This window comes from Myotis yumanensis, unplaced genomic scaffold (assembly GCF_028538775.1).
Source record: "Myotis yumanensis isolate MYYU_CA2020_CCGP unplaced genomic scaffold, mMyoYum1.0.hap1 SCAF_5, whole genome shotgun sequence".
In the NCBI taxonomy this organism is placed as follows: Eukaryota; Metazoa; Chordata; class Mammalia; order Chiroptera; family Vespertilionidae; genus Myotis; species Myotis yumanensis.
In genome coordinates, this window is record NW_027223756.1 from 20,486,186 (window position 1) to 20,511,364 (window position 25,179).

Consider the following 25,179-nt stretch of genomic DNA (forward strand, 5'->3'; position numbering starts at 1 on the left):
AGAGAGCTCAGGAACCCCGACCCTCCGCACCCCACTTCTGCCTCTGCAAGTGCGAGCCCCTCCCATTCTGGAGGCTGGAGATCGAAGTGCCTTACAGGTTTGTCACCTGGGAAGAGGTTCTGAGGACAGCAACATGGACTTTTAGAAAATATGAAGGAATCTTTCAGACATAGAGGGTAAGAGGCAGATACCTGGGCACCCACGAGGACACATTTCTCTGCGCCTGAAATTTCTCCCTGATCATCCCTTCCCTTCCCCTGAATTTAGAGTTTATCCTCTTGCATTTCTCTATAGTTTTATTATAAATGTATGCCTCCCTAAGCAATATGTAGTATTGTTTTGTATGTTTTAAAATCTTACTTAAATGCTATCATACTGTCTGTATTATTCTGAAACTTGCTTGTTTTGCTTAATATATTTGTGAGATTCATCCATGTTGATATCTCTAGGTCTGGGTCACTAAAAGTTCATTCATTTTTTATGGCTTTGTAGTATTTCCTAATATGAGATTGCCCCATTGTATTTACTCATTTTCTTTTTCATTAGGTAGTTCCCAGCTTTTGCTGTTAAAACAAGACATATTCGGCTTTTATCTGAGTGTTCTTACCCCGTCCAGCTGTCTCTTTCCTAGCCATTATGGCTTCTGTTGGGCCAGCACTTTAAAATCTACAGAGAGCTATATGGTTTCTAGTTGGTCCTCTCAGCATTTCCAGAGGGAGAAACAGGAAAGTGAGGTCACTCACTGTCACCTGGTAAGGGAGCAGAGCCAGGATTTGAACCCATTCAACCTTCTTCCATCATATTTGTTATAAAGGAATTCTCACAAGTTGTCATCTTTCCTCTTAGAAAGGGTAATTACAGAGTTGGAGAAACCACCTCTGGGTATATTGGGGACTAGGAGACAGGAGGACAGTTGAGTTCCCCATCCCTTTTATCCCACAGTTGGGCCTAGTGCCCTTTGTCCCTGTAGCTGATAGTTGAGGTCCTTCTGGGTTGGGTGAGTTCCCAGCTGCTGGGAGGGAAGTGGGCTTCTAGTCATGGAATGTGCACACTGTGGACCCCAGAAGCTGAGAGGAGCTGTGCATGGGGGAGAAGGAAAGTGAGCTGGGGTTGCTTGTGCTGCCTTCTTAGCCCTCCTTAGGGGCTGTTGGCCGTGGGGAGCACAGGGTGAGGACTGGTGATGGTTCCGTTTTGTCCCTTGGGAACTGTGTGGCCTTGAGCCAAGCTCTGCACCTGTCTCAACCCAGCTTCCTCTCCAGCAAAGCAGGTGTCAAGCCCGGTGTGAGGACCCACGGGCAGTGGGCAGGGAGCTTGGCACCTGTACCCAGCTGAGGATGGTATTCAAAGCCTGGAGCTTCTCTTCCCACCATTGCCACCTCAAGGCCAGCCCTGACCTTCCTGAAGCCAGATCCTTTCTGGCAGGTTCCAGGCTGAAACTCTCCTCTGTAGTTGCCAACTCTCCATCTGCCAAATTCCTTGACTAGAAACCTTGCTCCTGGACTTAACCTCCTGATTTATGATCACATCCCTATAGCCTTGTCTGTCTGCATGAAGCAAATGCATGGCCAGGTGGCTCTCAACCCTCCCACAGCCCTCCAGCCTTCTTTGGTGCTGGAACAATAGGCTTTCCCTATTGTCCCAACCTTGTCAAGATACTTAAATTTAAAAAAAAATTATTTTAAAACCTCTCTTTAGCCCTCGCTGGTGTTGCTCAATGCTTAGAGCGTCGGCCTACGCACCGAAGGGTCTTGGTTCGATTCCCTGGCAGGGGCACATACCTGGGTTGCAGGTTCCATCCCCGGTGCTGGTTGGGGTGCATGCAGGAGGCAACCAATCCATCTGTTCTCTCATATCAATGGTTCTCTCTTTCTCTTACTCTCTTCCTTCCCTCCCTTCCCCTCCCTCCCTCCCTCCCTCCCCTCCACTCTCTCTAAAAAATCAATGGGAAAAAAAGTTACAAAATAGCATGTGCTCATTGGAGAAAAAAATACCTCCCCTCAGACTCAACCAATATGAAGGTATAAAGTAAAAAGTGAAGTTGTCTTCTCTCTTCTTCCTCTCCCCTGCTCCGTCCCTGTTGTATTTTAAAATGAATTTTAAAAAATAGAACAGAACTAGATTTCCCTTTAAAAGAGCTAAAATAACTGTAGGTAAAAATAAGAGCTTCTTTTGATTCTAGTCTTGTATCCCAATTTCTCCTCTAGAGCTGTCTACTAGTAGCAGTTTGGTATGTATCTTTCAAGAGCTTTTCCTATACACATTTGAGATTTTATACACACACACATACACACATAGTTATGTGTTTGTTTGTTTTTTTAAATCCTGTTTACATATAAATCTGTACTTTGCTTTTTTCCTTAACAGTATCTTATAGGCACCTTTCTGTGTCATTGCAAAGCAGTCTGTCCCATTCTTTTATTTTTTTTATTTTTTTTATTTTTCGCTTAAAGTATTACAAATGTCCCATTCTTTTTTATGGCTGTCTAGTATTCCATTGAATAAGTTCACTGTAGTTAATTAAACCAATCCCCTCTTGATGGACATTCAGGACAGTTTTGCTATTACAAAGCATATGACAGTACACATCTTTGTCCAGCGCCCTGTGTACAGTGATGCGAAGATTTCTAGATTCTTAGATAGGGGATTACTCAGTCAGTTACCTCTGGGCCTTTAGATAATTGAAACCTCCTCAAGCGTACTCTTCTACAAGAGAACTTTGTTCTCAGCAGTCAAGCAAACAACAGTCTCAATGTTGACATCATTGAGAAAGAGCATGAGTTACTGTGGGTGACCCAGCTGTAAGAAAAACAAATATTTATTAGGTGAGATCAGTAGAAACATAATATATAAAAGGGTGGAGGAGAAAGTTTCTCTGTTTGGTCAGGCAAACCACACCTGGAGCCTTGTGTTCTGTTTCAGGACCAGCTACAAGTAGCGCACAGGAGGTGGAGGGTTGAGGAGAGTGGATGGGGAGGGGTCTGGAAGCCAGTCCCTGTGAGAAACCATGGAGGGCACAGGGGCTGATCGGCTTCAAGAGAAAGCATCAGGGTCCAGATCTCTTCAGGGCTGAAATGGAGAAGAGAGGCAGGCATCTTGTTCCTTATTCCAGGGACCCCAGAGGCAGAGCAAGGGCTGGTGGAAGCAGAACTGGGAGTAGCCGACTGCAGCCAGTGCTGGCCGCTGAGGGGAGGCTCCTTGGGAAGGAAGTCTGGGTCACTGAAGGTGATCAACGGCAGTCCCTCGGCCCCCTCCCCTAGGCACTGGACAAGCACGGGACTGAATTTCCCCTGAGCTTCCTTCCAGCCCGAGACCTAAGCCCTGGTGACTGCTGGTGATTACGGGCAGCCTGGGATCTGATTGCATGCAAGGTTATAGCCACACAGGCAGCGCTGGGAACCTGGGGCCTTGTTCCAGGTAGCCGACAGCAGGACTGGTTTCCTCCCTCTGAGGTTCAGTCAGTTGCCTCTGGGGCAGTACAGGCCGGTGGGAAGGGCATGGGTATTGGAGTCTGACAGATCGAGACTGGATTCTTTGTCCTGCCACTAACCAGCTGTGTGTCCTTAGGCAAGTTACTTAACCAATCTGAGTCTGTTTCTGATCTGAAAAATAGGGATAATGCTATCTAGCCGAGAGGATTGGTTTCCTTGCTGGGACACAGGGATAATAATTTTTTATCTCTGTGTGGGAGAGAAAAGTGAGCCAATGTGCTTCATGGCACAGCCCATGGCCTGGCATATGGGAGCACTTCACAATGGTCAGGCCCTCTCCCAGCTTTAGATAGGTGCTCCTTAGTCTTCTTTTGCAGTGATTCCAGCTGGCTGATGGCCCTGATCTACCCCCCTGTCTCCAGGCTGGTGGTGTGGAGCCTAGGTCTTGCAGGCTGAGTGGAAGTTCCCTCTGTGGGTGAGTCAGAGGAGGGGACAGGAGGGAAGGGAAGGAAGAAGAACACAGCAGGAGGGTAGGACCTTGTGAAGGGCTGCAGACATTATCTGGGAGTTTCTGACTGCTCTTGGGGAGGCGACAGCACCCCCCACCCCCATAGCACTTGTGGGAGGGCTCATGGGTCAGGGAAATCCACTTGGGTGTTAGGAGGAATTGGGGCTGCAGAGAGTAGCCTTCTTAAGGTCATAAGGTTATAGAAAGGGATGATAACAAATTGCAAGTTCTGGACTGTTAGAATTAGAAGGGGCCTTAAAGATTGTCTAGTCCCCCCACGATGTTATTGTTGTTGTTGCAAACTGAGGCCCAGTGAGGGGAAGATGTTTGCCCTGGTGTCCCTTGACTACATCCCATGATTTCTGAGCCCTGGCTCCTCATATTGCACCCGATGCCTGCCTGCGGCTTCTTGATTGCTGAATTGGTTGCAAAGACTTATTAAGTCCTTGGCTCCTCACTGGCGAGGATGCCAGGGTGGGCTCCCTGAGTACACACCATCGAAAGTAGGTGCTGTGTCTTTGCTGACAGTCATCAAGAGGGCACAGCCAGCTCTCTGATGGATGGGCCTGGGACCACAGTGTCCCTGACTGTGAAATGGGCAGGGAAAGATTTTTGCTTTCGTTGGCAAGATGCTTTTAGGACACCTCAGTTCCTCTCATCTTTAGGGGGAATTGAAGGACATTTCCATTTAAAGTTGAGGAGAATGAGGCTCAGATGATTCTCAGTCTTGCATGAGTGTGGTACCCTCTCCATGGCTGCTTCTACCTACATCTTCACTGGCTGTGGTATTGTTCCAGTGTCCCTGCTGAATGGTTATTTGCAGTCACCAGACATTGAGTAGATGTCACGACCTGGCTTACAGAGCCTACAGAGGAACCTAAAAACTTGTTAAAAGAAGGATTAAATGGGGTTGGGGGAGACTTGGCCCTTAAATCAGCTGGCACAGTTATGGGTACCAAGAACCTACTATGTACCAGGTACTTAGCTAAGTGCTATAAACACATTATTACTATTTCAGAAATTTTATTATAAAATGAGTACATTTCTTGTTGCATTAACCAAATAATGAGGAAGTATGAAATGAGAACTCCCAACTGTACACATATTGCTTCATTTAATGTTTTTAATGTGATACCAGCTAGTTCTATTATTATTCCTACTAGAAATCCAGTGCACAAAATTTGTGCACTGGTAGAGCCCCTAGCTGCTGCCGGCTGCTGGCCGGGTCGGCCCCGCCCCCTGGTCGAACTCCCAGACAACTCCTAGTCGAGGGGACAATTTGCCTACTACGATTTTATTATATAGGGTTTTTGCAGATGAGGCAGCTGAGGCTCAGAAGAGGTGAGGGACTGGTTTGGTATCACTCAGCCTGCAGGGGTGGACAGAGCTGGGACTGGGGTGAGGCAAGGGCAGGTGTGGCCCCAGGTGCAGCACCTGAGGCACTCAGGGTCACGTGCTTGCACGTGGGTGCCGCTTCAGAGCTGCGCCCTGCATGCTTCACCTGCTCCACCCTGTTTGGACCCTTTCTTCCTGACTCCCAGGCTGTATTATCTCCAGTGTGCTGGGACCCCTGTCTTTCTGTGACTTGCTGCTGGGCCTCAGTCAGTCCTCAGGCCAGCTTTAAGCCATCCCCCAGCTTCTCTCTAGTGCAGGCTCCTCCCTGTGCACACCAGGGAACTAAGGTGCCGAGAGTGGGCAGGTTTGCCCATGGCCAGGAGTAGCTGAGTAGATGCTAGGACCCTCTGGCTTTCTGTCCTGTGCCTTCCTCCCTGGAGACCCCTCTGCTTCACATCTCTGTCACCTCCACCCACCAGCATTCCTGGAAGCCCCTGCCACTGCCTGGTCAAGCTGCCTGGTAGTTGACTGTTGGCCACTGTGACCTTCCACCTCAAAATACCTGAGATCTGCCTGGACTTTTCCCTCTGGGACAGGGAGAGCTTCAGAACCGCGCCCCCCCCCCCCCCCCCCCGCCCCGATTGGCTGTAGGTTATAGCTGGCCCCAGGATGCAGCCAGTCCCCCCAGCAATAGATCGGCCGATTAAATTCCCAGGTGGGCCTCAGTTTCCTCATCTGTGAAGCATCAGCCCTGCCTTTCTCCCAAGGCTGTGTGGCAATCAGAGGGAAAAACAGTGCTTGGGAAACTACTAGGTATTTTGCAAATGTTACTGGTGTGCAAATTCCATCCTTTGGGGGGCCCGGGAGCCCTCCTCCTGGTGACAGCACATGGCAATCTCAGAAGCACTTCAGGGCAGAAGCTGGGGTGTAAATTTAAATCCGAACCTCACCTTTTTCAACCCTCTTCTTCTTGGGTGGAGGCTGCGATTTGGACCCATGCTCCCACCCCCTCACACTTCCTTAGCTGCTGCCTGTCACTCTGCCACCTCTTTTTTGGGGGGCTGGTGGCTCCTCCTGTTTCAACAGCATCACTTTACATCTTCACTCTGTGGTCCCTGCCTGCCTATCTGTCTAGGCCCCTTTCTGCCCCTAAACTGGGTCTCTCAGGTTCCAGTGGGCACCCCTGGGCCCCTCGGGGCAGGGGGTAGGAACACCCCCACTCCACCCCCTGCCCCCAGCTAAGGTTTTGTTTTGGAAGAAGGTCTGAGCTGGCTGCCTCTTCACTACCGTCTGTTTCTGTTTTTGGAGCGGGGGTTGGTGTCCCTCTGCTGATCTGTAGCTGCCGGAACAAGGCCCAGGTGGATACCGGGTCAGGGCCAGACCCTGCAAGAACATAGGGTGGGGCCTCTCCTTGCAGTGGGATCCCAGTGCAGGAGCAGTAATGGAGGAGGGGTGTGTGTGTGTCGGGGGGTGGGCGGGCGGGCAGTGGGCAGGCTGGAGAGAGCAGAGACCTTCTGGTTCCAGCCCCGTCCTGACTTTTGGTGACTTTGGTCTTTGTGCTCTGGCCCTGACTGGTGGCCTTCATATCATGAGGGAGAGTCGGAGGGCCCTAGGACCCTAGGCACTGAGCTCCCGCACTGCCCCAGACGAGGGGTGGGATCTGTGACCCCACATGCTGCCAGCCTGGCGGGCAAGAGAGTGTAAAGCCGCCTCTCATCCAGAGAGCCCCTGGACGCCTGGGAATGGTCTCGGTCTGGGCCTGGCCTCATTGCCCTTGGAGATTCCTGTGCAGCTCCGTCATCCTGGGAATGATCCTCTCTCCAGGAAAGGGTAAAAAAACCACCCTGGCCAGGAGGAGATTCCTGTCTGCCCAGCAGCATCCTGGAACTGCTGACGACCATCTGGGCGTGAGGTCAGCAGGACGTGGAAATTCCCCATTTTCCTCCTTGTCTGTCTTTCCTCCAGAAGCCCAGGCCCTCCCTTGGGTGGCTCCTCTGACCTCCAGAGAGGGTTTCTCACAGGAGGCCCTTTCGCCTTTCTTCATCCATCCTCTGCCTGTTCTTCTCCCTGCTGAGGCTGGAGTTGGGGAGAATGGCGCTGCCTGCCCCCTTTTTGGCTTCTCCTGAACAAGAGCTCTTCCCTGTCAACCCCCAGTGCCGAGAAAGAGCCCGAGCGTTGTGTGGTTTGCAGGATGTGGAGATGGGTTTTCAGTTCCTCTATCTTGCATCCTGCCTTGCCTCCTGGCCCTACATCTGGGCATCTCTAACGGAGCACGGCCGTGCCAGCCCTGATTCTACAAGTGTATGGTTGCTCAGAGTGCCTCTGGTCAGTGGGTCACGGTCAGGCTCTTGGATGTTTGCACATGGCCTCTCAGGAGGCAGGGGCAGGGGCTCCCCCCACCCTCTCTCTGTCTGCTCTGATTAGAGATGTATTGAGGCTTTCTTCTGGACCACTCTGAAGATGCCCTGGTGGACAAGATGGACTCGGCCCAGCTCTCCTGGAGCTTCTAATCTGTTGGGCAAGCCAGATGGGAAGCAAAAAGCATACCCAAATTATCACATCAAGTCATCTGTCAGTCCCATTCTGGGTGGGTGCGGAGTGGTGAGCAGGAACCAGGACTCCTGCCGCCCCTTATCACCAGAGGTGGCTACAAGTCCCTTCCAGCTCTCAGCCTTCCCCTTGGTGAACTTCATTCAGCTGTCAATCATGGCTCACCTTCCAAGTGCCAGACCTGTGAAAACAGGAAGTTCTCCGTCAAATGCTTGAATGCTTATGGCACTCAGATACATTCCACACTGGTCAGTAGGTTTTGCTAGAGCAGCACATGAAGAGAAAGGGGAGCATCAAGGAAGTCCCCCTCCCTCCCTCACACACCTACCAACATTTCTGAGTACCTTGCTCTGTGCCAGTCATTGCGTTAGTGCTTTACCCACACTGCCTCTTAATTCAGTGAACATTTCAGGGCTTTCTTGTTCTACTGTGTAGTATTGACCTTTCAACTTGAAAACAAGCCCCCTCCCCCCACCCCCAAGCTGAGTGATGACTTTTGTGGGGGGGGGGGGGGGGCAGGCTGCTGTCCTTTGCCTTCATGGGGCCCAGCAGGGCGTGGGTGCCTTGAGAAGGGCGTGGGTGTATTCGTCTTCTCTGTTTGTCAGGCTTTCGGGGAGGGGTTCTGCTCACCAGAACTTTATTTTTCATTCTGAACTATGGCAATGTGGACCCTCTGGCCAAAATCCTTGTTATTTCTTATGCTTCAAGGCAGGGGACACTGCCCAGAGGGTACCTAAGAGCCCCATGTTACCCTACAGTCTGGCTTGAACTCCTCTGGCCAGAGCCTTTGGGGAGCTGCTCAAGTGTAGCAGGGGGCAACTGGGCTTTCTTAGGCAGAACTGGCTTTTCATCTCCCCTGTCACCTGCTGGCCATGTAATCCTGGCTCACTTATAACATGAGGCCTCCCTTATAACATGAGGACAATTTAGTATGTATCTTAGGGTCATTTGCAGCTTACCTGAGATAGTGCACCTGAGGTGTTCAATGCCTGGCATGTAGATGATTCATGGATGGTGGCTGTTATCATTAGTCCCTTTTCACTCTTCTTTCGGGGATCACTGTGGGGATAGTGATCTTGGGAGGGAGGTTTCAGGGCCCCAAGTCCTTCTGAGGTCCCAGTGGAGGCCTTTGGAACTCCTTTGTGTTGGGAAGCTCTTTGTAGGTCTGGAGGCTGGATCCGTTTTTCAGCCTCAGAGCCTTTGCACTCACTGTTCTGTCTGCCTGGAGTATTCTTCCCCCAGATATCTGTCTGCATAGCTAGTTCCCTCTCCTCCTTCAGATGTTTGCTAAAATAACCCCTTCTCTGTGAGGCTTTTCCTGACAGTTCCATGTACAATTAAAGTCCCTGCCTCGTGCTTCCTGTTTAAATTTTGTCCATAGATATTTTCATCACTCCTAATACTGTGTCTGTCAGTCTGTGTATCTGTCTGTCCATTATCTATCTATCTATCTATCTATCTATCTATCTATCTATCTATCAATCACATCCACCACTAGAATGTAAGCTGCATAAGGGATTTTTGTCTGTTTTGTTAGCTGGTAATTTCCCAAAATAGTACCTGGCAAGGAGTAGGTGCTCATTAAATAATTGCTGAATGAATGAACAAATGCAAGAACGAAGTTTCTCTACTAAGTCACAGAACTAGGATTCTAAAATCAAATGAAAGAAAGCAGATGAAATTGAACAGATTAATGTGAAACACTTGAGCAAGTAGTTAGTGGTTTGGTGGAAAATTCATCTGTTCAGTAGAAATGGAAGGGACAGACCATGCATGATATGAGAGTAAAGGATGAGAGTGACAGTGTCAACTAGTATATTAAATATTAGTCAGGGTTTTTTTCTTCTTTCTTTTTAAAAAAGATGACATATATATAAATGGAACTTGGGATTGCATTGACTAGCTTATCTGTTAGGGCATAAGCATTTCACTATAAAGTCCTAATTTAGTGAACAACTTTCATTTCCCCTCTGCAGGGAGGGGAAGGGACTGCCCATGATTTCATAGTGAGTTAATGGTTAGACCACTTATTTACTTAGTGTTTATTGGGCACTCTTTTATAGCTAACTAGGAGCCCAGTGCACGAGTTTGTGCACCTTGAAAGGAACTGTAGGCTGCAAGGCTGCAGTGGGCACAGGGGCAGGTCTCGGCCCATCCTCCGAGCTCCAGCCTGTCCCCTCCCGCCGTGGCCCCCAGCCCCCTGTCTGCCAGTAGCCCTGCTCTCGCCGCCACTGCTCCCATGGGCTGATGGCACTGGCCCCACTCGCACCCGCTGACAGCATGGAGTGATTGGGGCTGGTGCCAGCAGCGGGTGCGAGCAGTGGCTGCTGCCCTGATTGCCCCTTAGGAGCAGGGTGAGGTGGAGAAGCCCTGAGGGCGATCGAGGCTGGCGCCAGGCTCTGGTGCCAGCAGCAGGCGCTGGGTGGGACCGCGGCACACAGGAGCAAAGAATTTTCAGTAACTACCAGAGGCTCACCCCAATGACAGCAATCTGCACCCCACCTTGGTCTGGTGTCCCCACTCACCTGCTCCACCATCCCACACAGCCCAGACCCGCCATGTTCCACACTCTGCCACCTGCTGCTGATGCCCACCAAGTTCCACGCACACATCCCCTGGTGGTCAGCGCATGTCATAGTGACCAGTTGTTCTGCCGTTCGGTCTATTTACATATTAGCCTTTTATTATATAGGATACTGTGCTGGGTTCTGGGGATGCTGTGATGCAGGGACCCTGGCCTTCTGGACCCCACCAATAGGACATGAACTCAAGTATTTTTACTCCAAGTCTAGTGCTTTCTTATACTCCATCCACATTGTACTTCATAGTTGATTGCTGTTGCAGTGAGTGCAGTGAGGCAGCTGAAAGAGACTGATGCCATTCTTAGGTTGCATTAATAGAGGCAGAGCATCCAGATCAAAGGAGGTGACTGTCTTGCTCTGTTATGCTGTGGCCAGACCAGTCGAAGTGCTATGTTCTCTTCTGGGTTATGGGGACTGCCTCTGGGGCACCTCAATGGCCTGGCCAGCCCCCTGATTTCCTGCTGTTGTCCTTACAGCCAGGCGGGCACCCCGGCAGGGGCTGAGCCACCCTCATGGAAGGGAGAGGACCGTACCGGATCTACGACCCTGGGGGCAGCGTCCCTCCGGGAGAGGCGTCCACAGCTTTTGAGCGCCTAGTGGAGGAGAATTCCAGACTAAAGGAAAAAATGCAAGGGATAAAGATGTTAGGTAAAGCAGACGCTGCACTCTCCCTGCGAGCCATCTCCCTGTAGCCTGCAGTGCCAGCTGGCATATGCCTCCACCCATGTCATCCCTTTGCCCTTCCCGGCCCTGCGCTGGCTCCTGCCCCACAGCTGTGTCTTTATGCACTTCCATAGCCCTGAGTCCCCAGCACCCAAGAGCCATGGTGACAGGACTCAGAATACCTTGAGGGGCTGAGAAAAAGGTGTGGGGTTAGAGAGAGGGAGCTAGAAGGCCCATTTTGTGGATGTGGAAACAGAGTGGCCTTATTTTCCAGAACACCAGTGAAGGGGGAGCTGGCATCATCTGGGCAACCAGGGCTCGGTCCCCAGGTGTTGGAGCAGGGAGCCAAGCTTGGCTTGAAGCAGATGGGAGTAGGTCCCTTGATTTCTCTTTTCCTGGCTTTTGCTCAAGCTGTCCCCACTGCCAAGGAGCTCCACTTGCCTTGCATGACTGTCATCCCCATCCATCAGCACCCAGCTCAGATGCCACCTCCTCCTCCACGACATTCCGTGATTTCCCCGCAGAGGGGTCCCTCTGTCCTCCACACTCCTACAACTACTCCTTTGCCTTGCTGCCACCTTCTCTGGTCTTAGGTTTTGGGGGCGAGCTCAGTTCTCCAATTTTCCAAATGCTTTCTCCTTGCTTCACAGACCACTGCTTAAAATGGCAGATTGGGGAACGAGGAGTAGAGTTGCCTCTTCTCCACCTGTGGGAGAAGGATGACTGAGGCCCAGAGGGTGATTGGCATTATCAAGGGGCTCGTCCCTTAAGACTGCCCCTGACTGTGGGTGCAGGCTGTGGGTGGCCCCTGGGTGCCATGATGGTAGGTTTAAGAGAGCCCTGGCTTTCTGTGGAGTCCCAGCCAGCTGTGGCGGGATGGAGCAGGAAGAGGGAACCAGGGGCCAGGAGTTTGTCCTAGATTCCCCTCCACCCCTTCCCTGATTGCAGGGCCCTCTTCCTCAGGGCCTGTCTCTGATTGTGGGCTGGAATGATGTTCGTCCCACTCAACCCATAAGGCAGCGGTGGCAGTAAAGTCCAGGGCCTGGAGCATCCAAAGCCAGGCCGAAGCAGGTTTAGCGGCACAGGGTGGAGAACCCACGTACAGTGCTGAGTAATTCCTTTTGCTCCTCCTTTCCCCGTTCTTTCCAGGGGAGCTTTTGGAAGAGTCCCAGATGGAAGCATCCAGGCTACGGCAGAAGGCAGAAGCGCTGGTCCAGGACAGTGAGCTGGGCAAGGACAGGCAGCTGCTCCCACCACCGTCTCCCACTTTGACTTCCTTCGACCACCTGCCTGAGCTCACAGGTCCAAGGGCACCAGCTTGTCCTCTGCCTTTCCTTGTAACTCCCAGCTCCCAAAACCCTCAACAGTGGACCCCTTCCTGTTTAGAAGTCCACATCTCCTCCACTTACCCTTGGGCCACAGGCCATCCTTCCAGTCATGTTTTGGATGGGACTCTGCACTCCCGAGGCCCTCGCAGACATCAGTTATGGATCACAGCAATCCACTGTACCCGAGATATGGCCTCAAGATCTTTATCAGATAAAGATCAGCATATTTATGCAGCAAATATTTAATGAGCAGCTGCTATGTACCAGGCTGAGCACGCCAGGCATCTACTTCAGGTCACTCAGAGTTGGCACATGAGTCAGTAGCTCTCTGGTCTGGCCCCTCTCCTTCCATTTTAAAGCTGGGGAAGCTGAGGCCCATGGAAGAACCTGGCCTTGCCTATCAGCCTGCTGCAGTGTATTTCAGATGTAAGGTTACTTATGTTACCTATTGCTGGAAAGTGCTGACTGCGACTAAAGGTTAAAGTCCTGCATGTGGTCACCATGCATTCCTCTGGCATGTCTCTGGGTCCAGGGCAACGTCTGGGGCGCGGGGGGAAAGGTCTCCACCTGTGGGGCTCAGCGGCCTCCTGCTGCAGCCCCACCCACAGCACCAGCCCAGGCCAGCGTGCCAGCCTTCCTTTTGGCTGGCGGTTACATGGGCTGAATGGACACATGGAGGAAAGTGATGACCTCAGAGTCCACTGTGCCCATCAGTGGGTGTTTCCAGTCTCCACTTGTCCCTTCAGCAATGTTTGCTGAGTCCCAGATTGGTCCGGGCCCATCCCCAGGGTGAGATGTGCAGCTATCCTCAAGGGACTCCCTATGGCAGGAGCCCCAGAAGGTCGGGGGTTGGGGAGCCAAGTGTGAGTCCTGGTTTTTCAGTCACTGGCTCTGTGACTTTTCCAAGCCTTAGTTTCCTTACCTTTGAAATGGGAATTTGGAGCCGCCATGAGAATTGGCTGAGATAATACATATAAAAACGCTTTACTTGTTAATCGTCATCCTGTCATTATTGAGGCAGGTCTAGGGCAGCAGAAAGCAGTGGCCAGCAAGTCCAGGGAAGTTGGTCTCTCTGCCCAAGTTCTGTCCCTGGGCCTGGTGGGACCACCTCCCATTTTCCCAGACTCATGGAGGGAACTCGGAGACGTCTTCTGGCCAGGACTGTCCTGGAAGGGGCGGTGTCTCAGCTTTCCTCTTTCCCTACTGCTCATCTGTGTTTTCTCCATTCTCCAGGAAAGGATGCAAATGTCCCAGCACCCCCTGCTGACCCTGCACCCCCCAGTGACAAGCCAGAGCCAGTCCAAAAACCTCCATCCAGTGTAAGTTGCATTTGGAGTCCTGGCTGAAAGCTGCCTGGACTTCGAGATCCCTTTGGCAGATACAAGGACATGAAGAGAGAGAGTTGGCGTCTGGAAGCCTAGGTTCTGACTTGCTGGGTGATGTTGGGCAGGCCGATCTCAATCTCTCTCTGGGGTCTCGGCTTCCCCATCTTTAAATGAAGGTCACAATTAAAACTTGCCAGGAAGACCCTGCTATGCACAAGGAGTTCCTCCCTTATGCTAAGTCGCAGAATGTGAAGCATGTATCTACCTACTGCACGGTGCTAGGAAGCGGGTGGATGTGACATAGAACTCATTCTCAGAGGGGCTGAGGAATCGCCTCGAGACGTTTTGCTTGGTATCCTAGGACTGGAAGAGACTCAAGGGATCGTATCCTGTAGCATCTTTATCCTACAGATCAGGTCCACAGTGAGAAGAGCATTTTCCACAGTCTCTCAGACAGTGGGGGAAACGTAGAGGTGAACGTGAGGTTTTATAGGACACGGCCAAGATTCAGAGCTGGCTTCCTGGTGGCCATGAGGCTCAGAGCAGAGATCCAGAAGCTGCGAGTGGAGATCCTCCCGTCCATTCCCATCCATCTGCCCTTTCCGAGGGAGGGCTGCAGTCGACTTTGTAGACCAGGTTAATAGCAATCCCAGAGCCAGTTACTAGTTCAGAGGGACCGTTGGCCTATCTGTTGGTTGCACAACCAGTACATTCCACTTGGAGTGGCTGAGAGATGAGAAAAAGGCTGGGAGTCTTTTTTTTTTTTTTTAATAGAAATGTCTTTGAAATTTTAATTTTCACATTATGTAACAGATTCCTGACCCCATTCATAAAGCACCAAAGTTCAGACTCAGATTTCACTGATCTTTGTTGTTAATTCTCACCTGAGGATATTTTTCCCATTGATTTTTTTTTTTTTTTTAGAGAGAGAGAGTGGAAGGGAGGGAGGAAGAGAGAGAGAATCGGGTTTTCTGGAGCTGGTTTGGTAAGGCTAGCACAGAACCACCTCTGTGTGGCCGCACTGACTGCTGTCTGTTCTCCATCCGAACAGTCAGGGGACAACTGGACCTGGGAGACAGCTCCGAGGTCGTAATAGGAACATTGGTTTTGTAGGCCTTGGGTTCACCCCCTACTTTTTGCATTAGCTAAGAAAGTACCTTCAGTTTCCTTATCTGACCAAAGGGGATATAACTCACCATAATGGAGTTCATGAAAACATTTTAAGTCTCTGGTGGGAGAGATTTTAAAAGTACAAGTTTAAAAAAGAAAAGATCCTGAAGTTCTGGTGGTTCAAGGTCAGCTAGCCCAATATCCCTGTTCTACGGATGAGGAAACTGGTCACAGAGGGCTGTAAGCTCAGACCTCACAGTGAGTGGGTTGTGGGCAGACTTGGGATCCTGCTTCATGGTCGCACATGAACTGATGTGTAACTGCCCGGGGTGCGCAGCTCTGCACGGAGGGGCTGCCGGGATGAACTGGATGAGGGAAGAGATTTTTGTCCTTCCATTCCCTGCCCCTCCCTGCTGCTGTCAGCTGTGGGTTGAGTGTTTTTTCTCTCAGGCAGCCTGTAACTAACTCCCCCTCTGCACAGGGCACATCCTCTGAATTTGAAGTGGTTCCCAACGAGCAGAATTCTCCACCAGAGAGCGGCGGCCAAACCAGAAACATGATGGTGAGTGGATGGCAGGTCCCGGGCACATCCCATGTCTCCTCTCTGTTTCAGTCACCTGGCCCCGGGTCAGAGGCACAGGGTCCCTAGGGCACCCTGGAGTCAATTGGGGACCCATGGGGGGCCGGAGGAGGGGATGCTTCTCGAACATGCAAATCCCTTGCTGGTGACTTCCCTTCTTGGGTCACACAGGCGCCCGATCATTGTGAAAGCCCTGCTGGCCTCCATGAATGCCGGGCACCTCCACACACTATGACTCAGCCTCTGGGCCAGTGGGCTCCTAGAAGGTGGAACAGAAAGGGTCAGGGAGACCCAGAGCAGCTTAGCCAAGCAGTTTACCCTTTTGTGCAGGCTGAGTGTTAGAAAGGTTCTGAGTTTTGTCTCCTGGGAACTTCTGTGCTTTTACCCTGCTCTGTCTCTGAGGGCTCTGAGAAGCTGGTGGAGGCGGCAAGAACCCCCTGCTCAGAAAGTATTTGCCCTATGACCTTGGACCAGTAACATTATCTCATTAATAAGTTCCTCCTTAGCCCCACCATGTGCCTAGTCTGTGCTGAGTCAAGACAAGACAGCCTCCCTGCCCTCTGGGAGCTTGTAGGCTAGTGGGGGAGATGAGTGGATGAAGCAATTCATGGACCTTAAATAGAGCAGCTTTTGCCACCTCAAATCCTTTATGAAGAGAGGCAGTGGGGGATGAATGCAGAGTCCAAGAAGCCGCGTTATCTCCTGTTAGAATAAAGTACTAACAGTATTGCATAGGCACTTACTGAGCATCAGGAAGCCTCGGTTCCAGTCCTGGCGCTGCCACTGAGCCACTGGGCGGCTCTGGGCAAGTTCCTGTTCCCTGTAGCTTAGTTTCCCAGCCTGAACCCGGAGGCTCCCCATAGCTCTACGGTCCTGCAACATCCATGTTTAGGGGAGGCCTGCTAGAAGAGTGGAAACGTCAGCAAGGCCAGGAAGGATGAGCAGAGGGGACACTGGGAATGGAGCCATAGGAAGTGTGTGGGGACGGTGGGGTCTCAGATGCCTGGCAGGGTAGCAGTTAGCTGCAAGGGGCCACTCTGGATCCTCAGGCACAGTGTTGGCATAACTAAGGCACTGTCTTTGGAAGGAATGTTCTAGACACAGGAGAGATAGAGAGAGAAAGATTGATTGATTGTTGACATTGGACTCCCTTGCCCACGGTACGCTTCCTTTCTTATGTATGCTACTGGATTGGGTTCTGTGAAATATCTAGATTATGGTTCTTAACCTGTCTTGAGTCTTGGTTCCTCTGAGAAGCTGATGAATGCTGCAGCTATTCCCCAGAAGACACACAATAGACATGAAAGTCAGGCAGCTCTGCTCTGCGTAGCTCCCTTAGCAAGACTCCCTAAGCCAAAGGAGCAGTACTGTGCATCGAGTGAGACCCCTTTCCTGGGCTTGCTGCCTTCACGGGTGTGTGCACATTTGGTAGATGAGGATTCTGAAGCCCAGCAGATGAGCGATCCACCCCCAGGCACTCGGGGAGGCCCAGAGTGTGGGAGGAAAGTGGCTCTGCTGCTGGTAAGCCAGCTGCTGGCCTGGGAGTCCTGGTCCTGCCCTGTGAGTCAGCCCCAGACAGGGAACCTGCGTAACTGGAGAATTTCCCTGGGCTGAGCTGGGATCAGAGGGGGAAACTGAGTCATGAGGAATGGGGAAGCAGAAGGAGAATGGCAGCGCCTACTCAGACCCTGGTAAAGAACGGCCCTGTTCCCCTCCTCGCCAGGAGCTGGGTCCCCTGCCCCACGAGGACAGCAACCTGATGCTCCACCTGCAGCGCCTGGAGACCACCCTGAGCGTGTGCGCCGAGGAGCCGGACCACAGCCAGCTCTTCACCCACCTGGGCCGCATGGCCCTCGAGTTTAACCGGCTAGCCTCCAAGGTGCACAAGAATGAGCAGCGCACCTCCATCCTGCAGGTAAGGCTGGCCGGGAGAGGGTCACCTGGGTGGGCAGTGTGCTTCCCCTCCCTCCTCCTCTGGCTCTTCTTGGGAATCAGGGTACTCGGGGGACTTCTGAGAATGACGTTGCCATTGGGGGCTGACTTTGGGCTTCTTGTTTGGGGTAGTGAGCAGGGTAAGGAAGTTGTGGGAAGGGGTGAGGAAGAGGAAGGAAGTTGGGAAATATGGGATGGGCAATGCAGATTTCATGGTTGGGGGCCGTGGATGTGGGCAGGCTGGGAACAGCCCTGCCTTGTTCTTCACCGACAGGTGGGGAAAGGGAGGGGACCAAGGCAAGAGGACCATCATTATCCCCACTTCACAGGTTGCCCAGCTGGTAGATGGTGCACTTGGGATTTGAACCTCAACCTGTCATATTTCAAAGCCCATGCTCTCCACCACCATCCCAGCTTATCTCCCAGCAGAGGAGGCTTCCTTTCATAACCCTTCCCGTGCTGTGGTAACGAAGCCAGATTGAGTTCTAGGCCAGCCCAGGCCTTGAAGCCATATGATCCTTGGTTTCAGTAGGGACTCTATTGCTGAATGACCTTGGACAAGTCACTTATCCTCTCTGTCCCACACTGTCCCTCTCAGTAGCATGGTGCTGGGAGTGCCTGCCTCATGGGATTGCTGGGAGTAATAAATGAAGTCCAGTCTAGAACATTTAAGTGCTCAAAAAGTGGTCACTGTTAGGAGTTGATGATGACCAGACTGCCATACTGGGCCGGGGGTCTTAGCCTTGAGGGCTTTGGGGTAGGGCAGGATTCACAGATGGCAAAACTGAGGCTCCTAGGGAACCTGCTCAGGACCTGAGCACCTGTCCCCTCAGTGACAAGGCTGTAACTTTAAGTCCTCTGCCTCCCTCCCGGGCCCTCCTACTCCAGTCACTGGTCAGTGATCTCATTCGTGGCAGCAAACACTCAAGTGCCCAGTTAATGGGTGAGAAGTCTACCAGGTGTGACCTCAAGAAGGGCCTAGGTTGACAAGAGTAGAAGGGCATCCAGGCTGGAGACAGTGTGAGGAGAGATGTGGGGAGCAGAGGACCCCAAGGAGAGTGCAGGACCCTCAAACCCCCTCAGGTGAGGGCACAAGGGAGGCAAGGCTGGAGGAGTGATTGGAGCCCAAGAGCCAGACTGAGGGAGATTCTCAGATGTCAGCAAGGCTTAGAGGTGTCAAAGCTGAGCTCCAGCTCCAGGGAGGTGAAGCCGGTGCATCACACGGGTGACAGAATTTTCAGTGTCAACATTTTGGCCTCATCAAAGGGGGTCCTGTCTACCTCTGTTGTTTTTTATACCAGGCCTTTGTTTATTTCCTTCTTAGCTCTTAACATAGTTTGTAATAGTTTTATTGCATTCAGTGGTTTATTTGCTTTGTGGCTTTTTTCCTTGTACTTCCTGCTGGAATATAAGCCTCACAGGAGGGGCAGGGACTGTCTGTCATATTCATCACTGTATCCCAGTGCCTGTCACTAAATAGGTGCTTAATGCACATTTGGTGAGCAAATGAATGAATGAGTGAGTGAGTGGACTAAGGAACTCACAGGTGAGCTCTGTTAGCCCCTTTAATGGACTGTGACCTTTGTGACAACTCACCTCCGTCAGCTGCTTTGTGCGCAGGGCATTTCCCCAGAAGCTTGGAGGGAACAGCCCTCTAGCCTAGAAAGGTGGACAGCACACCCTGGCCTTCCCTTAGTGTCCAGGAGCAGGACGTTCTGTTCCCTGGAGGCCCCACCCAGGGCTGTGGCATCCTGGGTATTTGCCCCGCCTATGGGTAGAGGCAGATTAATCCGGTTCCTCTTCATTCATTTGTGGATTTGTTTCTTGGTTTACTCGACAACATTTTCAAGGCCAGCTATGACGCAAGGCTTCTGCTAGGCATTGGAACTAATTACAGTAGTTTTCTGTTTTCTGCCTCGGACCTCTCGTGTCCGACCATCCCCAGTTCAGGCTTTGATGCCTTCCCAAGTCTCTCCTGGGAAACAAACAACTCTGAAATCCCTCAGGATAACAAAAGTTTTCCCTCAATCCCTGTGGCAGGGACTCCTCATTTCTGCTCCACAGTTACTTAGCGGCCCCTTCATCTTGTGCCCTTTGGATTATGAGACAGCCACAGCCACAGCACAGGAAGAGAGACCACAGAATGTGCATGGGCCAGCCAGAACAGACCCTTATCACTTCCACTCACCTTTCCTTGGCCAGAAATAGTCACATGACCACTGCAAGGGGGGAGAGGGGAAGTTTGGGGAGAGACCAGATTAGGGCCTGCCAGATGGAGTTTAACCCCCCTGGTGGTTCTTAACAGCTGTTCAACCTCATTCAAATTAATTCACCTGCCTTAGCCTACTTTAAAAATAGACATGAATTATGTTGCTTTGAGGACACTGTGAGGCTCCTATGATGCAGTGAGTGGAAGAGCACCCAGCCACGCGCCTGGCGCGGTTAGGTGCTCACTCAGTATTTGTTAAAGATTGAGTACTTAGTACGACACGGCACAGCACCATTGCTATTCTGCACCCCCTCCCTTCCCCGTCTGTAATGCCCTCACCTCAAAGCTCTTGGAACACAGGCCGTCAGGTATTATCAGGGGACTGACAGTTCAAAGATGCTTGCCCTCTCTCGGTCTTGTTTGTCCTCTGAGGGACCCTACGAAGGAGGTAGAGAAGGCGCAGTTGCCCACATTTTATAGGGGAGGGAACTGTGGCTCAGAGACAAAGGAAGCCTGGGCCACACCTGAGGAGTTGACCGGATACCCTGTCTTCTGACATGCCATTTGACCACCGTGGAAGCCTCGTCCACTTCCCAAATCGACTAAGCTTGTAGGGCTCTAGGTCTCAGATCTTTACTGGTTGTTCATTCGTTTGGCCATTCAGTCATTCAGTTGTACGTTCCTTCAACAGAGTTAAGTGTCAGCCTGTGTAGACCCTGGGCTGGGCTGGGATCTGGCAGTGGACAAGAGAATGGGGAGGGGTCCCAGGCCACAGGTTGCTCACAGACTAGAGAGGGTGGGTTGGAGTTGGATATTAAGAAAATGAGGACAAAAATGGCTCTTCAGCTCTCATTGCCACAAGTACCGAGAACAGGGGGCTGTGAGCAAGGATAATGGAGGTGACCTAACTCACTGGGATGTAGAAATCAGGGAGGGCTTCTCCGAGGAGGTGGTGTTTAGGCTGACTTGAAGCAGGAGGAGAAATCGGGAAGGCCTGTGGGGAAGAGTGTTCTAGGATGAGGGAACAGCAGTGAAGGAGGGGAGATGGAGCTCTCTGCCTTGGAGAAGGAAAAGGCCCTTTGGCTGATTCTTGTGTGGGCATCCTTATGCTAGCTTTATGAGGATGCTTAAAGGAGCTTGGGTGGTCCCAGCGGCTTGGCTTTCAGTTGTCCTGGGAGGGGTTGGGTCAGGCCATGCCAAGGGGCTAATGTGTAGGACTTGGTAGCTCCTGTCCTGTCCTCCAACATCAGCGTGGATTAGGGATGCACCCCTCCCCTTCCCTTGTCCTCATCTACCCCTCTGCCCTTCAGACCCTGTGTGAGCAGCTTCGGAAGGAGAATGAGACCCTGAAGGCCAAACTGGACAAGGGCCTGGAACAGCGGGATCAGGCTGCTGAGAGGCTGCGGTAAGTCCAGGCTCCTCAGAGCGGGGATGAGGAGTCGGATGGCCGAGGAGGGGGCGGGTACATGGCAGTGATTTCTGGGCTGAGGGCTCAGAGGCCTATGGAGCTCTGAGGCCTCTGCCCAGAGCCCTGCTTTGGATGTCTTTGGTTCTTCTTCTTGGGTACCTTGGGGGGTGTCTATTTATAAAGTGCCTTGAGAACTTCAAAAGAAGATCTGTACAAATTGCACTTCTTCCTTGGGAGCCTACGCCTAAGCTTAGCCTGTGAACCGTGAACAGCTGCTGGCTGGTTGTAGGAGAGCTCAGGACTGTGCTGCCCCCTGCTGGTCATCATTCTGTTCTGCTCTGTATTCCTGAGAACAGCCAGGGCTCCCTCATCAGGGCTAGTGGATCATGGACTTAATTATGCACCAGGATTACTGAGGATCAGGCAAGGCCCCCATTTTACACTCCCACACCTCCCTCCTCTACCAAGATTCTGAGACCGTGGGTCTGAGGCAAGACCTAGGCATCTGCATGTTCCAAAGGGCCGCTGGGATTATGATGTCGGCTGGTGCAGGATCACACTTGAGAAACACCGATCTTGACTGTCAGAACTCGAAGGGCCTGTGAGATCTCGGCGGCTAACCCTTTACCTCATTGTGCAGAGGGAGACTGAGGCCCAGAGAGGCATGTGAGGTCCGGATAGAGCAATAGTAACGACTGAGCCACCGTGCCACTTTGAATCTGCATATATTTATTTACTTCCAAGTAGTTGGAGTTTTATAGCTCTAAGACTCCATCCATGGATCCAAAAACCCAGGCTGGAGGAAAGATTCCTGACTAGAGAGCAGGTGTACAAAGCCGTGTGACCTTGGGAAAGCCACTTCTCTGTTTTTCTATTACGTGGAAACCCAGCTGGCAAACAGAACATAAATATTTTCCATATTCCAGTCACACTTTTATTATGTCCTGTATCACCTATCTTGTTATTTACTTAAGAATTTACTTTAATTTGAATCATGTTTTGACTTAAAAAAAATACTATAAAGAAAGCTTTCACTAAAGTAAATGGAAGACAGCATTACCTCTACTAAGTAAAAGGTAATTCCAATGATAAATGTAGTGAAAATCAGAGGATGTTCTTGATTCTGGCAAAGTACCATTGCCCACTGAAGGCCCTGAGCCTGAAGCCTGCGCGCTCTCTCCCTCGAGCTCTCTCTCTCTCTCTCTAAATCATTTTTATTGATTTCAGAGAGAGAGAGAAAAAAACATCAATGATGAGAGAGAATCATCAATTGGCTGCCTCCTGCACTCCCCCTACTGGGGATTGAGCTCACAACTCAGGCATGTGCCCTGACAGGGAATCAAACCGTGACCTCCTGGTTCATAGGTCGAGGCTCAACCACCGAGCCACACTGACTGGGCAGCTATTTCCCTTTTAACCAGGGAGACTGGCGAGTACAAGAAAGATGCTCAAGACATCACGCTGAGACTTTTCCCCTGCTCCACACCGGGAGTTGGAAGATAATTGGGAAGGATCACTAGAGTGTGATCCAGGGTTATTTAATGCAGGTTTGGCTGTGTCCTGAGGATCCCATGTCTGTAGGCATCCCAGTTGGGGAACCCTGCGGTGATGATTGGCGACTCCTAGGGAAGCCCACAGATTGCCACAAGGAGGTTAAGGATGCCTTTTGGTTGCACCAGAGGAAAGCTTTCAGGGTCTTGCCTTACACCCCAGGTCTCAGCTGCAACTCAGATGAATAGTAGGTCCTTAACCCAGAGCCAACAATGTGATTTCTGTGTTTGCCTCCGACCCAGGGAGGAAAACATGGAGCTCAAGAAGTTGTTGATGACCAGCGGCAAAGAGGGTGTCTGCAGGCGGCCAGGCTCACCCAAGATGGAAGGCGCAGGCAAGAAGGGGGTAGCTGGACAGCTGCAGGTATGTGATCAGAAACTCCTTCCACAGCATCCCACCTGCTGTTGCCAGCCTCCATTGCCACCTCCAGTGGCAGTGACCTCACTGCCTCCTGCTCAGCCAGTTCCGCTGATCGAAGGTTCTGGTTGTTAGATGGCTTTTCCTTAGCTTGGCCTGACAGTCCACCTCACTGGAGCTTCCACCGCTCAGTGCTTATTCTGCCTTCAGCCACATGGAACATCTATTCCTTGCAACACACACGCAGGCTGCCAGCCAGGACCATGGCTCTGTGGCCCCTACCAGCCCTCTTCTCCAGGCTGAATAGCTCCAGTTCCATTGCTCAAAGACGGTGGTCGAGTCCTTGGCTCAGTGTGAGCACATTCCCTGAACACATCCCACTCTACAAGGGAGACTGACTCACATCCAGTCCCCAGGCAGGAGCTGGCTCCTTGCCCTGTCAGGGCCTTTCCCCTGGCTGCAGGGCTGAGTCCCAGTTTCTTACTAACACGTTTTCCCCTTTAATGGAGTTTAATGGCTGCACAGCAGGACTCAATTGTATTTAATAAGCCCCACACCTATGTAATTGTCCTAGTAAAACTTAATTACTTCTTACTATTGAGTTTACCCAAGACTCAAAAATCCAATCCATCGTCCTGTTTGGATCTCTTTTCCCCTGTAAGGTAGGCAGAGCCAGGACTATTACTCCATTACCCAGCCTTGCCTGGAGGCTGGAAAGCATGACCTTGCAGAGGTCATGTGGCATCACTAACCAAGCTTCCTGCACCACTCGCTGTGAGGCAGACCCGAGGCGGGCCGGGAACCACACTGAGAAGTGGCCATCTCTGCTTCCATTTGCCCCTCCCGTCGGAGTCTGCCTTGTTTGTCCTCTTGTGGAAGTGACTTGGGGACTCCTGATCTCTGGGTTCTTGGGATTCTGTGGGCAGGCCTCTTCACTTTTCCAAAGCCCTTTAATATCACCTCATCTCACTTGACTCCCCAGCAGGCCGGATAGTCTTTCCACCCTGCCCAGAGGAAGGCTCTGTGGGCTCATGGGCAGCGATGAAGCCAGTGCCCTGGAGTCCCATGTGGGTTGAATGCTGCTGCCACCTTGGACAAGTTACATACGCTCTGGCCTCAGTTTCCTTCTTTCATAATGGCAATATTAGCACCTATCTCAGAGGGTAGTTGGAGGGTTCGGTGTTGTGCCTATAGAGTAGGTGCAGTGCTTGGCACGTGGTCAGCAGTGAACATTAGCTGTTGCTTTTAATGGCAGATTGGGTGGCAGCAGCCAGCAGTCTGACTCCTCTCTTCTTTGTGGAGGTTAAGAATGTACCCTCTGGGAGCCTGGCACCCCCTTTTCCTCCTTCCCCAGTAATGCTAAGCACAGCTCCCCTCCAGGAGGCAGCAGGCTTCTAGGGTCAGGCCCATCTCATCTTTCTCAGAGGAGGTGGTGGTCCCTGGAGGGCTCCCCTAGCTTGCTCCCTTTACTCCCAGTTCTATGGTGTGCTTACAGACTTTAGCCTGCAGGGGGCACTTGAGCCTCCCAAGTTCTGCTCTCAGGGCTCACCCCAGGCCTTAAAGTCCTACAAAACCATGGTTCAATGATCAAAACTAGAAAATACACTTGGGCACAGTACTGTTAACTAAACTGCAGACTTCAGATTTCACCAGTTTTTCACTCATGTTCTTCTGTTCCGTGATTCCAGATCCCACATTGTATTTAGTTGTCACGACTCTTTAGTCTCCTCCAATCTGTCACAGGTCCCAGGGTTCCTTGTCTTGTCTTTCATAAGCTTGACACTTTCGGGTTATACTAGCCATTTCTTTTGTAGAATGTCCCTCAATTTGGGTTTATGGGATGTTTGCCCGTGCTTGGATTGGGGTTATGGATTTGGGCAAGAACATCACAGGAGTCGCACCCTCCTTACTGCATTATGTCAAGTGTCTTATTGCTGTCAACCTTGATCATGTGGCTAAGTGGATGTTTGTCAGCTTTCTCTATATAAAGTGATGAATTTCTCTCTGTAATTATTAAACACTTATTTTTAGGAGAAACTTGGAGGCTATGCAAATGCCCTGTTTCTCCTTCTGCTTTCGCTCACTAGCTTCGGTATCCATTGGTGACTCTCACTGCAGTGATTAGGAGAGCTGTAGTATTATGATGGCAGTTTTGCATTTCCCTCATTCTTTCCACAGTCACTAATTGGAATTCTTCTGTAAGGAAGAGTGCTCCTTCTCCCCATTTATTTAATTATTCAGCTATATTTTCCTACCACTATAGACTCAAGGATATTTATTTTATTCTTTGGATTATAACCCAGTATTATCACG

At 51.3% G+C, this 25,179-nt stretch overlaps 1 protein-coding gene across 1 annotated transcript in view; it reads left to right on the forward strand.

The window, feature by feature from the left end:
• The window catches only part of TNIP1 (TNFAIP3 interacting protein 1), a 43,803-nt gene that overhangs the window by 4,812 nt on the left and 13,812 nt on the right, over window positions 1-25,179 (forward strand). Inside the window, 7 exon segments of the mRNA XM_070414577.1 lie at window positions 10,880-11,051; window positions 12,216-12,368; window positions 13,628-13,713; window positions 15,311-15,391; window positions 17,133-17,324; window positions 20,861-20,955; window positions 22,752-22,872. Of these exon segments, the coding sequence (XP_070270678.1) occupies window positions 10,916-11,051; window positions 12,216-12,368; window positions 13,628-13,713; window positions 15,311-15,391; window positions 17,133-17,324; window positions 20,861-20,955; window positions 22,752-22,872 (864 nt within the window). The 5' untranslated portion in view covers window positions 10,880-10,915.